The sequence below is a fragment of the Panicum virgatum genome, chromosome 5N (genome assembly GCF_016808335.1).
Source record: "Panicum virgatum strain AP13 chromosome 5N, P.virgatum_v5, whole genome shotgun sequence".
NCBI lineage: Eukaryota > Viridiplantae > Streptophyta > Magnoliopsida > Poales > Poaceae > Panicum > Panicum virgatum.
Genome location: NC_053149.1, coordinates 4,654,140 through 4,666,743, shown reverse-complemented (window position 1 = coordinate 4,666,743; position 12,604 = coordinate 4,654,140). Strand labels below are relative to the sequence as shown.

The 12,604-nt window shown below is 47.3% G+C and overlaps 1 protein-coding gene across 3 annotated transcripts; it reads right to left on the bottom strand.

The window, feature by feature from the left end:
- Positions 1-3,255: 3,255 nt before the first annotated feature.
- Positions 3,256-11,945, bottom strand: LOC120672452 (protein HIRA-like). 3 transcript variants are annotated; one of them, XM_039952848.1, is made up of 11 exons: positions 11,661-11,945; positions 11,174-11,314; positions 7,308-7,583; positions 6,931-7,182; positions 6,438-6,835; positions 5,359-6,346; positions 5,018-5,228; positions 4,658-4,892; positions 4,408-4,530; positions 4,107-4,227; positions 3,256-3,888 (listed from the first exon to the last, which is right to left on the bottom strand). In XM_039952848.1, the coding sequence occupies exons 2-11, from the start codon at positions 11,279-11,281 to the stop codon at positions 3,718-3,720; spliced, it is 2,883 nt and encodes a 960-aa protein (XP_039808782.1). In that variant the 5' UTR covers positions 11,282-11,314; positions 11,661-11,945; the 3' UTR covers positions 3,256-3,717. The 3 variants fall into 3 exon arrangements, with proteins under 3 accessions (XP_039808782.1, XP_039808783.1, XP_039808784.1); XM_039952849.1 differs by lacking the exons at positions 11,174-11,314; positions 11,661-11,945 and adding an exon at positions 10,009-11,158; XM_039952850.1 differs by lacking the exons at positions 11,174-11,314; positions 11,661-11,945 and having other exon boundaries at positions 6,931-7,185; positions 7,308-7,449.
- Between the last annotated feature and the right edge of the window lie 659 nt (positions 11,946-12,604).

Sequence of the window (12,604 nt, the reverse complement as noted above, 5' to 3'; positions counted from 1 at the left end):
CCCGGGGGGCCGGCCGCCCCTACTGCCCCGCAGCGGGGTGACCAGGTCCCGGCCGCCCGGCAGCGGGGAGGCCGGCCTATATTCCTGTAAATTTCGAAAACGAAAATATATTTTTGTAAAAAAACGAAAATAAAAAAATAAAAAAAACCGTCGCGCTTGTCCCCAGCGGTCTCTGGCCCATCGCTAGCGCGGGAGGCCATGTCGGCCCGACGACATCTCCTTTGCCTGCCTTCTTGGCACCCTTTTTGGCCCACCACCACCAAGCACCCCGCGCCCACGGGCCACCCACAAAGCCTCCTTGCCTGATTGACCGAGGCAGTTCCTTTGCAGGCCGTGGCATCTCACACAGGCCGCTGGCCTCTAGCGCGACACCCAGGCTAGGTAGGACGAGTTGCTTTTTGACACATATAAGGATCGAGGCCCAAGAAAGAAGTTTGAATTGAGACTTTTTCAAATTTTTAGAGAGTCCTTAGCCTAGACTAGTATTACCCAATCTATAAATTTGAAACCTAATGACTAGAGCACACTAGCAAATGGTCCTTAGATAGAAGAACATACTAACATGATCATCTTTCATAGGAAGAACCACACTTAACAAGAACAAATTCTAGTCAAGAGATCAAACTATCATGCCATTGTCCTAGTCAAACAAACAAGCAAGGAAGAGCAAGATCACAATAAAGGAAATTTTATGCTTGAATGTAAATGCGAAAAACACGAGACAACTGGATTTTTTCCCGTGATATCGAGGAGTTGACGCTCCCCCCTAATCCACGTTAGAGCACCCACACAAGAGTATCGCTCCCTTGCTTCATCAAGGAGCAAGTGATCACTAAGAATGCTCCTTCTCCATCTCCGGAACGGCGAGCTTCACACCGTGTACAAGCTTCTTTTTTTGGGGCTCCCACAAACTCCAAGAGCTCACCAAGAGCCTCTCGATCACCGAGACCGGCTAGGTGCCGTCAAACACCAAGAGTAACAAGCTCCTAAGCTTTCACTTGACCTACACTCAGTTGACCCTACCTCAAGCACACTTGCTACACTTGCAAATGTTGAATTCTTCAAGGTTGAAGCACAATCAATGTGCTAGATCTTCACTCTTTTGTTCAAAGCACTCTCTCTTCTTCTCAAGGGTGGCCTCAGGTATTCAATGCGTCAAAGACAGTTCAAATGAGCCAGGGGGTGCCCTTATATAGAGTGGAGAGGGTCATATAGCCGTCGGAAGTCCACTGCAGAAAAATCGCGACCATCGGAAGAACCGACGGGTGAGAAATTGATGGCGTCGGTTCAACTGGTCTCTCTGTGTCCAGATAGTAGCCGTTGGGGGTTCTAACACAGTATCCAGGCTTGCGTCCTTGCACCGGTGCATGCTCCGTAGGGGCATCGATTCAACCGGTGCTGAAGAGGTTCACTTATCAACTCAAACAAGTTTTCTGGAACATACTACATCAAATGCACCGATGGTTGATTCTTAAGCGTCGGTTCAACCGGTGCTGAAGACGAGTTGAGTTCCACCAAAACATGCTCTCTGGTACAAAGTACATCTAATGCACCGGTGCTTTACTTGGGACCATCGGTTCAACCGGTGCTATAGAGATTGTTGACTTGATTTCCCCTTGTGTCCAGAGAAGATAGACCGACAGGGGCGTCGGAACTTCCGCCAAGCGTCGGATGCACCGATGCTAAGACATCGATTAAACCGGTGCTGCAGTTTTTCTTGATTTTCAGCTGAATTGACTTGGAGTTGAATGTAACTTCGATTGTTTCTTCTTCCAAGTGTTGTGTCGACTTATTTTGACTATCTTGGGCTGTTTTTGAGCGAGTGTGCAAGATTTCTAAAGCCAACTTAATTTTGGTCAAACTACTAACTCATGAACCCCTCTTAATAGTACGGTCAAGAACTAAAAACTACAAACCCTAGCTAAATCAAGTGTCATTCCTCTCCTTGTGACACTTGAGACTAGAAAGGTCCTTAATCCTTGGCACACATGATTGTTCTGAATTGAGGGGTCTCCTTTCATATTTCATATGAGACTAATCTAATCATTAATTTTTCCTTCAAAATACATGTTATACGCATACTGTTGTCATTAATCACCGAAACTTACCATTAGCATCTATCGGCCTAGATGCGCTTCAACATAGATAAAGACATAAAGTGTCGTTATTTAATTAAAAAAACAGTTGGTTTGTTAGTCAGCCAGCTAGCAGTGATTTTCTCTCACACCAAATCAGCATCAGCTAGCCAGTAGTCACAGCCAACTGCTGAACAGAACGATTATCCATGCTAAAATTACTTAAGTGAAGTGACCGGTCTAACAAGTCAACCAAACAAACCAAAGTGCTAGGCAACATACGTGCCGCCGGCGGCGGCGGCTAGCCACCTTGGTGCGCCGTCGGCCGAGACAGGGGGGGGGGCGATGAGAGTTGCTTCTTGTGGCATCTGATCTACTAGAGGCGTAGAATGAAGAATATATGCAAACACAAAAAAAAAGAAGTAGCCGCCTGGTCAGATCAGCTCGGAAATTTACAGCGCAGAATTAGGCCTGATCATGGGCCACCCGACCCGACTCGCCCGAAAAAAAACCCAACCCAACCCGACCTGATCAAGTGATGTGCTGGGTACGGGCCGAAATATTTGACCCGAAACTCAAAAAAAACCCGATCCAATCTGAAAATTACACACAAAATTATAGACCAATCCGATCCAACCCGACCATGTCATGGGCCAATATTTTTTGACCCGAAATCCGAAGTGACCCGACCCGACCCGACAAATGATCAGACCTACGCAGAAATGATGCCATGCATTTTTCAAAAAAAAAAAAGATGGCCACTGGTGAAAGGGCACGCTTCTGTTAGAATTTTGGGGGCACTTGTAAACTTAATGGATAGATCAGCTCCGCTCACGTACGCCGCCTGCCTGAAAATCTCTCGCCTTCCGTCACCAGTCACTGATGCTTAGCCATGTGCAGACAAACTATATGCAGCTAGCTCAGAAAAGGCCTCATTATTAGTGAAATCCTCTTGTCACAGTTCCTATGGCAAGATATGAATAAATGGCTGAATCAGTTTCTGAGATATATTCAAGAGCCAGAAGCCCGGAGGCCTGTTGCGATATTCATCCAGTTACCAACAGGCAACAGCTACAGTTTCACGTCCATGCCTGAACAATCCTATGCTCTTCTGCTTTGTACTTGCTGCATCTTTTTACAAGCTGCTACGAACCATGACAAAGCAAAATTTTCGACAAAATGAAAAACAAACAGCCTGAACTAAAAGCCATCAAGGCCAGAATTGCCCTGAAACTAAAAAGGAAATGAACTTATACGGCCTTTTACAGATTACTGTTACACAATGATCACTACGCAACCTCACGCCCTTTTCTACTGTTACACTCAGCGTTACATCTAATGGGTTCGGAATCAGTTTTAGCCCGAGGTCGCCCTGCTAAACAATCTACCAGCTACATGCACAACTGACTAATATAAGCACTTCTCGAAATAGACACATTGTATCTGTGCCAAACTATCCTATCATACATACCGCGGGGGGTAGGGAGTCAGTAACTCAGTAAGCCTCCAGCAACCAGACTGGAGGATACCAGGGTAACTACGAGGTTATCACATGCTCAGTCACCTTGTCATTGCCTTCTGTTGTGGGCTTCATCACCTTGTCACTGGCTTCTGTTGCGGGCTGCATCACCTTGTTACTAGCTTATGTTGTGGGCTGTGGTGTCGGTGTGACATCCATCAGGTCAGCTTTGGTCTCGGCAGCTTCATACTCTGACAGGAGGTCCATGAACTCATTGAGCAGCCGCTGGACTTTCCGGTTTGATGCCATGGAAGGAAGTATATCTTCTTTAAGAAGTTTGTGCTTCTTCATTCCCTGTGGAATTGCCATCAGTTTGTTTACTGACTGGAACATCATGTGTCAACTAGGAAACATGAGAACAAGTTCTATCTATTTATAGTTCATGAAGCCTCATGGTTACTTAGGAAGGACACTAGCTACTTGTGACAAATCTGAAGTCATTTTTGTGGAAAAAATGTAAGTGGACAAGTCTAGTATGCAAATGGCCAAGGCCCAAGGAAAAGAAAACTTACAAGAACATCAGGATCCCACACAGGATTTTTGGGATCCATAGATGACACAGAACCAGCCATGCCCACTGGAGGACCTAGGAAGCCCTCACAAACTTCACGTAGACGAGATTCATCTGCTTCTCTGCATGCAAAAAATGACCAATGAATAGGAAACATTTCAGCAAACATTTTCGTAAGATGTACAATGTCACATATTTTCTCAACCAATTCAAACAAGGAGCTGAGGACCAACAAAACAATGCTAAAAGCTAACGGATAATCAATAGACATGGAAAGTAAATAAAAGATATAATGAACTAACCTAGCCAAAAACCGGACATAAGATAGGAGGCATTGGCGATACTCCTGTGCTGACTTCAAAGCCAAAGAAGCTGCAAGCTGGGTCTCCAAATGGGAGCGTGTCTGCAACCCATCGTCTGTAACCCTGAAACAGAAACACCCACACCAGTAGATTTAGAGAAAATCCAGATAGGCGGATACATAGCACAGTAGCATGCCAAAGCAATTTTCAGAAGCCTATAATACTAAAGAAATCGAATGTGCACACTGACCTGCTCCAAATAGGCTTTCTAGCCATGAACTTGCCTATATCAATCTGCAACTTGCCTAGCTCCCCACCCTGAGTGGAACCAAATGAGCTAGCAAAATTTGATGCTGGAAAACAATCGTCGGCGATCCTTAGCCAGCACTTTAGGCTCATGTCATAAAGAAAAGCATGACGGCTGGCAAGGACAACTAAGGGTGAACCACATCTTGAGAATTTGACAGATATAACCTTTACTGTACCTGTCAACAAAGTGACAGTAAGGGCCAAATATTTCAACAAACACTAAGAATCTAGATGCGACCAAGTTCAGATTAGCCATCTCAGGTAGCACGTGAGAACTGAAGACTCGATGCAAAATAGTTACCAGCATCTTTTGCAGATGACTCATCTGGAGATGCAACCAAAGAAGATAAAGAATCCTGCAAAATGCAGGTCCTGTTATAAAGGTCCCATATGTACATTAAACCTCTCCTTGTGACAAGAAGCAACTTCCAGCAGTCATCAACATCTATAAAAACAGCTGCAGATCCCATCACCATTGCTGGCATTGCTCGCCTTCCAAATTTTGTGTAAACCTAATTAATTCAGAACAAATAAATTTAAGTATTGAAGAATAACAGATTGTTATTTCAGTATGAGTAGTAGCATCCAAATTGAAACCCAGAATCGATCTATTAAGAAATTTTGAAAGGGGATGTTACTCACCTGCAGGCAACCATCTTCACAACCAACAGCCCAGAAATTTGCATTGCCTGCCAAGACAGTAACCTTTCCAGAGATACAATCTGACCAAAGAGTTTCTGTACCTCGTGTACACTTTATCTCGGATTCTTTTGTTGAAAAGGCATCACCAACACCAATTATATCACTTGCAGCACGCTCTACAGGCTTTGCCTCAAGGCAGGCTGGTATAGAATCCAAATTGTCATTCTTATTTTGTACATGGATAGAAAGCGTAGGGCAGGAGGTCAGCGGGCCTGGAACTACAGATCCGGTGTGTTCCATACTCAGCATTCCATCACTGCCAGCATTAGTTGAAGCTTTTTGTATAACAAGACTCTCAGTTATGTTAGCCCTTGCTGTAACACCAGAGCGATCCCTAACCTCACAGTTATTACAGTTACTGCTGCTGCCATAAGATGGTCTTTTTACATTCATTCGTTGATCCAGAGATGAAAAATCCACAGCTTGATTTTGAGAACGGTTGGGTGCGTTATCCTGGTTAGAAGGAAATCCAACTGCCTCTGGGATTATTCTTTTCCGGCCATCAGGACGCCGGTATTCTCTCTGTTTCACTGGACTAGATAACCGGTTAACTTTATTTACATCATCAGAAGTGGGATCTGCTGTTTTCTTATCATCATCAGGTGAAGCTTCAGGAGCTTTCTGACTTTGCACAACAGGAACTGAGTTAGGTACACCTGCAGCAACTTTTGGGGGTGCTTGAAATGGCTGGACAATGGAAGCCCCCTTTTTGACAGTTGATTGCTTTGCTGATGCTTGTTCTAGCAGCAACTGTGCAGGGCTTTCAGCCAGATTTGATTGGCGTCCTCTGACGTCACCATATCTGTTCCTCTTCAATTCATCCATTTCAGTGTCACTTAACCTGTATCCAAGCTCCTTTGCTTCAAAGTGAAAGTTGGCCACTGATCCATCCAAGGAGCAGGCAAAAAGTGAATAACCATCAGGGCTCCTGTCAGGGAAAAGAACAGTATCACCATCACACCATGAGCATGAGCATACAGGATAATACTGGCTGTACAGAAATAATGGAAGTATCTTACCAAGATAAATCAACCACACTTTGAGAGAAAAAATGCTTAGCAACAAATAATGGTCGAGCACTCGCTGTCGTCCAAACAGTAATAGTTCTGTCTTGACTTCCAATAGCAATAACATTATATGGTTGCTGTTCTTTTGTTGATGTCTTTGATGCTCCATTGGACAATCCAGCTGGCACAGCCTTTATGTCTTGACCACTTGAGAAATTCTTGCGGAACGTTGAGTTATTAAACTTAACCACCACAACAGGTGCATTATGCCCTAGAAAGTCAAAAGTTGCAGACCACTCGCCTCTTTCAAGCACAGGTGCTGAATGCCTAGGTTTCTGGAACCCATGAGTCGTAGTTATGAAGTGGCCACAAGGTGACCAAGCAAGTCGTCTAAAGAATGTTGAACCAAGCTGTAGGAACAAAGAAAGCAAGAAAGACATTCAGCAAACCAAGACATGTTGATCACAATAAAGTTAATAAATAAAAATCATCAAACATGACATACAGATTTTGCCCAATGGCCTTCTGTCTTGTGAGCAAGACTCCAGTCACTTGTCCGCCATATTATGACAGTCTTATCATCTGATTGGCTTGCAATGAAAGAACCAATAGGATCCCAGGTAACCCCTTTGACCAAGCTGGAATGCCCTCGCAAGACTGCGGTGCAAATACCATTGGTCATGTTCCATATGTGAACGGTATTATCCAAGCTGCCGCTAGCCAATGTTGAATCATCAGGCGACCAACTAAGATCTACCTACTTTAGGATAAGAAATGGAAAAGGTATTCGATAGTTAAACAGTAATGATAACAATAGGCAATAGTAAGAGGCAATGAATGAGCATAAACATAGCACAGTGAATTTTTTTAGATGATAATTACCACATCTGCAGTATGCCCTCTTAAAGTCATAATAACCTTCCAATTTTCTACATCTGGAGGTTCTCCACTACCAAACTCAGATGTTCCGGAACCAGCTTTTCTCTCATGAATTAGGATAACCTGATCATCTGATCCTGAAGCAAGATAGCGGCCATGCTTGGCCCATCTCACACAGTTTACTGATCCAAAATGGTCACGCATTGTAGCGAGCAATCTTTGGCTGGAATCATCGCTGGCATTATCCTTATCCACAGATTTCATGCTCCATATTCGAACCTATTTCAACAACGAAGCAAATAAAGGGGACTTCGTAAGGAGAAGGCCACCTATCAAAAGATAAAAGAGGGGGAAAAAGTGGTAACAAGTCAACAACAAGTTATATGACTCAAACAGGATAAGAAATTGCAACAAACCAACATTAAATTTTAAATTATCACTCAACAAACCAGCTACCATCATCCTCGGTGAAGCATCACATCAATGCCAAACCTTGTGTTTAGTTCAAAAAAACTCGACCTGCGAGGGGCAAGCCGCCCCCCGGGAATTAATGTAAGAAGAAGACCTCTCATGCGGGCCGAGAAAACCCCCGAACCCCTGCCCCACCCTTCCACAGGGGCGCCGTAACCCATACCGTAACCCGTGTGAGAGCGGGCCGGGGTGAGCCGGGACCTATTTCCATGTGCTTTGTGTAGGCAGGCGAGGGGATTTTTTTTAACCTCAGCCTGAAATTCGTTCCCATCGGGAGTCGAACTCAGGATCTGAGGAGTGCTACTAACACCTAACCAATCCGGCTAGGCACCCTTTCGCCTTGTGTTTAGTTCACACAGCTAATCCTAGTAAGCTGTAAGCGAAACCATATTAGGGTGTTAGAATAAGGTTCAAAAGGCGCTAACAGCTAAGCAAGCGGTGACCCTCTGCCTACAGCTTAGGCGTACCTAGTAGTGCCTAAGGTACCGTTTGGATGTACATATTGGAGCCTGGAATTCGGAATTGGCATTGGGGCACCTCAATTCCGCTGTTTGGATGGCCTAGGTATTGCTGGCTGGGCATTCGCTCCAATGCCAAACGGTATTCGGCTTCACGCGACACCTCCTCCCGCAATGTCCCGCCTCCGAGCTCCGTATTGGGCGGAATCGCCCTCCCCACTCCCGCAGCTCTCTCCTCTAGCTCTCTCTCTCACTCTCTCTCTCTCTCTCTCGCATCTCCGCCGCCCTCCAACATGCAGCTCGACCCGAGGGGGTGCGGAGGCTCCGGCGGAGAAGGAAGAGCGCGGCGGCTCCGGCAGAGAAGGACGGTCGCGGCTCCGCCCCGAGCTCCCCACGGCGCCATCGAGCTTCGCCCGCCATGGACGCCGCTGTCGAGCTTCGCCCGCCATGGACGCCGCCGTCGAGCTTCGCCCGCCATGGATGCCGCCGTCGAGCTCCCCCCACGGTCAATCTCCCACCCGGCCGGTGCTCCCTTATTTCTTGCGGCCGGGCGCCCCTTCTCACGACCGGCGCCCCCTTCTTCCTCGCGACCGACGCCCAGATCCCCATCATCCTCGCGGCCGGCGCTCCCTCCTCCTACTCATCTTCCTCGCGGCCAGCGCCCCTCCTGGCCTCCTCCGCCGCCTCCGCTCCTTCCCCCCTGCGTCCCTCCGCCGTGAGCTCCGCCGCCCCGAGGTCCACCCCTCCGCCGCACCACTCCTCCCCCACGCCCCTCCGCCGCAATCTGGAGGCCCAGACCAGTGCGGCGACGGCGGCAGCCTGGAGGCCCGGACCAGCGGGGCATTCTCCGGCGAGGCGAGGGCAGCGCGGCGGGGCTTTCTCCGGCGAGACGACGACGCGACCTTCTCTGACATGGCTAGGGTGGAGAGGATGAGAAGGTCAATTCCCAATTTCTTGACATGCGCATCCAAACATGAATGGCATTTGCTACTTCGTTGGATTCCAACCACCAATTCCATCTACACCCAAACAGCAGATTTGATATTATAACCCATTTCCAATATTAGTCTGCTTTGGTATTGGTACATAATTCAATTCCAGCTGCTCAATATCTACATCCAAACGGAGCCTAAGTGTTTTGCATGGTAGCGAGGCTGAATCCTGGAATTGTGGAAATCTGGGATAGATCAAGCAATCAACATGGTACAAGAAGCAATCACCATACTAAGCAGACCAACGCTCAACTAAGCCCATGGACCTTTCAGCCCAATAAAGTCATCCACGAAGGCCAATTGGTGCAATAAGGAAAAAAAATATCTTCTTTTGTGTCTCCTGTGAACAACGCAATCAAAGACCTCACCGGTTGAGATGGATGGCCGCATCCTTCCACGTTGTTTGGATACATACAAATCCCCTCCTAATCCATACATATTGGGAGGGATTAAGGTGGAAATTTAGTTACTCAATCGACATGGATTGGGAGGGAATGGGTTTATTCAAACAAAACCCTTCTCGAGCTCCCCTCCCATGGCAATCCTGCCACAAATCTGGCTCCCCTCCCATGGCAATCCTGCCACAAATCTGACGCCCCCACCCACCCACCCCGAAAATAAATACCCACTGCACAAATCCAAGGCAAAAAAAAAAATTGATTGCAACGTATCCCTTTTCTCTCCTGTACTCTCAATTTCATCGGAGATGGACTAATTTTGCTATCTCAGCTTGTGAAGAGAGAGGAGCAGCAAAAGGAAGAGCTGAGAAGGAGGGACACTTACCTGGGAGCCAACGCCGAGAGGAGGAGCGCAGGGGTTAGGTGACGGAGGTGGCGCATCGCTAGGAGCCGATAGCAACCTAGCTATCGGCATTTACCCCAAGGCGACGCTCTCCCCTCCGCTCAGCGTGCTGAAGTGAGCATCTAATACCCTTTTTTTACACTGTTTAGAACAGGAGGTAGTGCTAAAACAAGGCTACATCACAGAGTTTGTTTTAGCAAAAATTGGTCCGGCACATCAGACCTAGTCATGACTCATGAGACCCACCAGCAATTAAACATCAACAGGAAAAAAAACACAGTTCCTGTTTGCTTCTCTCTCTTGTACATAGCGCCGCTGGATGAAAACCAAACCAAGCACCTGGCTGGCAAGGTGTATGTCAGGCCCTGTCTCTGCATCCAACATGAGGGCCTGACCACAAACATAGTTAGCAGACTTGCCTGACAAAGTGTGTCCTACAGGTGATCATGATGCCGACAAGATGGATGGATGGCTTCCTCGGCCAGGTAAAGCCATGGCATATATGTCAGGTGGAGAAGCTGCGGGATATAACTTTTTAACCTGGGAACTGGGTGCAAGTTGGGCGCCAGGTGCTGGTATAGTACCGGATGAAAGTTCCACTCCAATGTATTGCACCTTTCATATCTTTCTCTCTCTCTCCTTTTAGAATCCTCAAAACACACACACTGGAGCCGCGCTAACACATGACAACATGCTAATTAAAATGGACTGAAAACAGACCAAATAACTCGAATCGACCTTAAAAGATTTTAATTTCAGACAACAATGACTGCACAACAATTCCAGTCAAAAGTCCTGTTTTCAAATGTTACCAGTACCCAAATCTAAGGTTATCTCATCTCTGAGATAACCCAATAGCCAGTTGACCTAAAATATTACCCTTAATCAATAAGATGTATCCAAGAACATAGTAGAATCCTCATAAGCTGCTAGCAGTACTTAACTTTCAAATACTTTCAACTTGGGAAAAATCACTAGATCAAAAAGTAAACAGCAGGTAGCACAGTAAACAAGTGACAATGTCAAGTTAGCACTAAAAAGGCTAAGCATGAAACTGACAAGCCAAATAATCAGAATTTTTTCCTTGCAAAATGTTAAAGGAGCAAGTGAAAATTTACACTCACAAGGGAGAAAACACACACGATACCTTCTGGTCACCACCACCGGTGGCGAAGCAGAGGCCGCCGGGCTGGATGTCAATGGAGAAGATCTGCAGCCCCTCATGGCGTATCCAGGTTGGCTTCTCGGTAATCATCTCCTCCTAGCAGGGGCGTATCCAGTATAGTTTCTGTAAAAAAAAATTGAAGTTAGTGGGTATAATACATATATATGCATTTAATCAGCAGCGTAGCCAGGATTTTTTATTGCTTGGTATGCCTATTCGGTACTCCAAACTTTCATAATGCCTCAAATTAGGTAAAATAAAGTCGCCAGTCCTAGTTCTCGAGTTTGACCTTCAACCACAACTGAAACAGTTGTACATTCACAATGGGCAAGTAAAAGTGTAAATCCAAGCTAAATGGCGAGCTGAACAATTCCGTAATAGCTAAGGTGGTAAACCCTAAGCAATTGTAACAAGCAAATGTCAGTTGAGAAGAATTCTAGCAGAGCACATAGCGATGTGACATGAGTACCTGGTTGCTTGTCTGCTTGGAGCAGTGGAGGATGGAGCTTGCCTTCGCCGAACCGCCGTGCCTCCACGGTTTCACCTGCCCGCGCGGTCGGTCGGCGCGCCCCGCAACCGCCCGCCGTCTCCTGCCGGCTGCCGCGCACGGTGTCTTCCCGTCCGTAGCCGCCCGGCGCCCGGCCCCGTCGCACGCCTGCCCGCGAGGCCGCGAACCGCAGCCGCCCAGCGCGCGCCTGCCTGCCACTTCCCGCCGCACGCGGGCGCCTGACGGTGACCGGCGACCCCCGCAGCCCGCGTTAGGGTTAGTGAGGCCGTGAGGGGATCCAGTCGAACTCCAAAGTCGGGCAACGCGCGGTCGGCTGTGAACACGACGAGGCCTGAAAGTGCAGGGCCGGCATTTGCCGCGTCGGCCCATAGTACACAGCCCACGGGCCCAGTCAGGTCCGCGCCGTCGGGCGTTTTTTATTTTTATATTTTTTAAAATCGTTTTTTATAGAAATATATTTTCGGTTTCATAATTTACAGATTTATACCCCTACCGCCCGACTGCGGGGCGGCCGGCCCCTTCCGCCCTCCTGCCGGGCGGTAGGGACCTTAATATAAATAAAATTTATTTTTAATCGCATTTTGGCCCCTGGGGGAGGCTGCCGCCCGGCAGCCGGACGGCAGGTACCCACCGCCTGGTGGCGGGGCGGTAGGCCAGGCAGCCGCCCGGCAGGGGGGCGGCAGGCTTCCCCCCTATATAAAAGGCTGAGCTTCCCCCTTCCCTCTCATTTGTTTCCCACGACATCCAGAGAGGGGAGGGAGAGAGGAGGGGTGAGGGAGGGAGTTGCAGCGGCGTGCCGGATTTTGAATCCGAACCGCAGGTAATAAATATTTCTCAATTTTCTCATTCTAAATTTTTTTATGTTTAATTCTATAATTAGTGTATGCAATAGTAATGATATTTTA

Coding starts and splice junctions, on each gene's coding strand:
- LOC120672452 (XM_039952848.1), bottom strand. CDS start 11,281: ATGATTACCGAGAAGCCAACCTGGATACGCCATGAGGGGCTGCAGATC. Junction 7,584..11,173: donor CCGGTGGTGGTGACCAGAAG/GTATCGTGTGTG, acceptor TTGTTGAAATAG/GTTCGAATATGGAGCATGAA. Junction 5,229..5,358: donor GTGAAGATGGTTGCCTGCAG/GTGAGTAACATC, acceptor TGAATTAATTAG/GTTTACACAAAATTTGGAAG.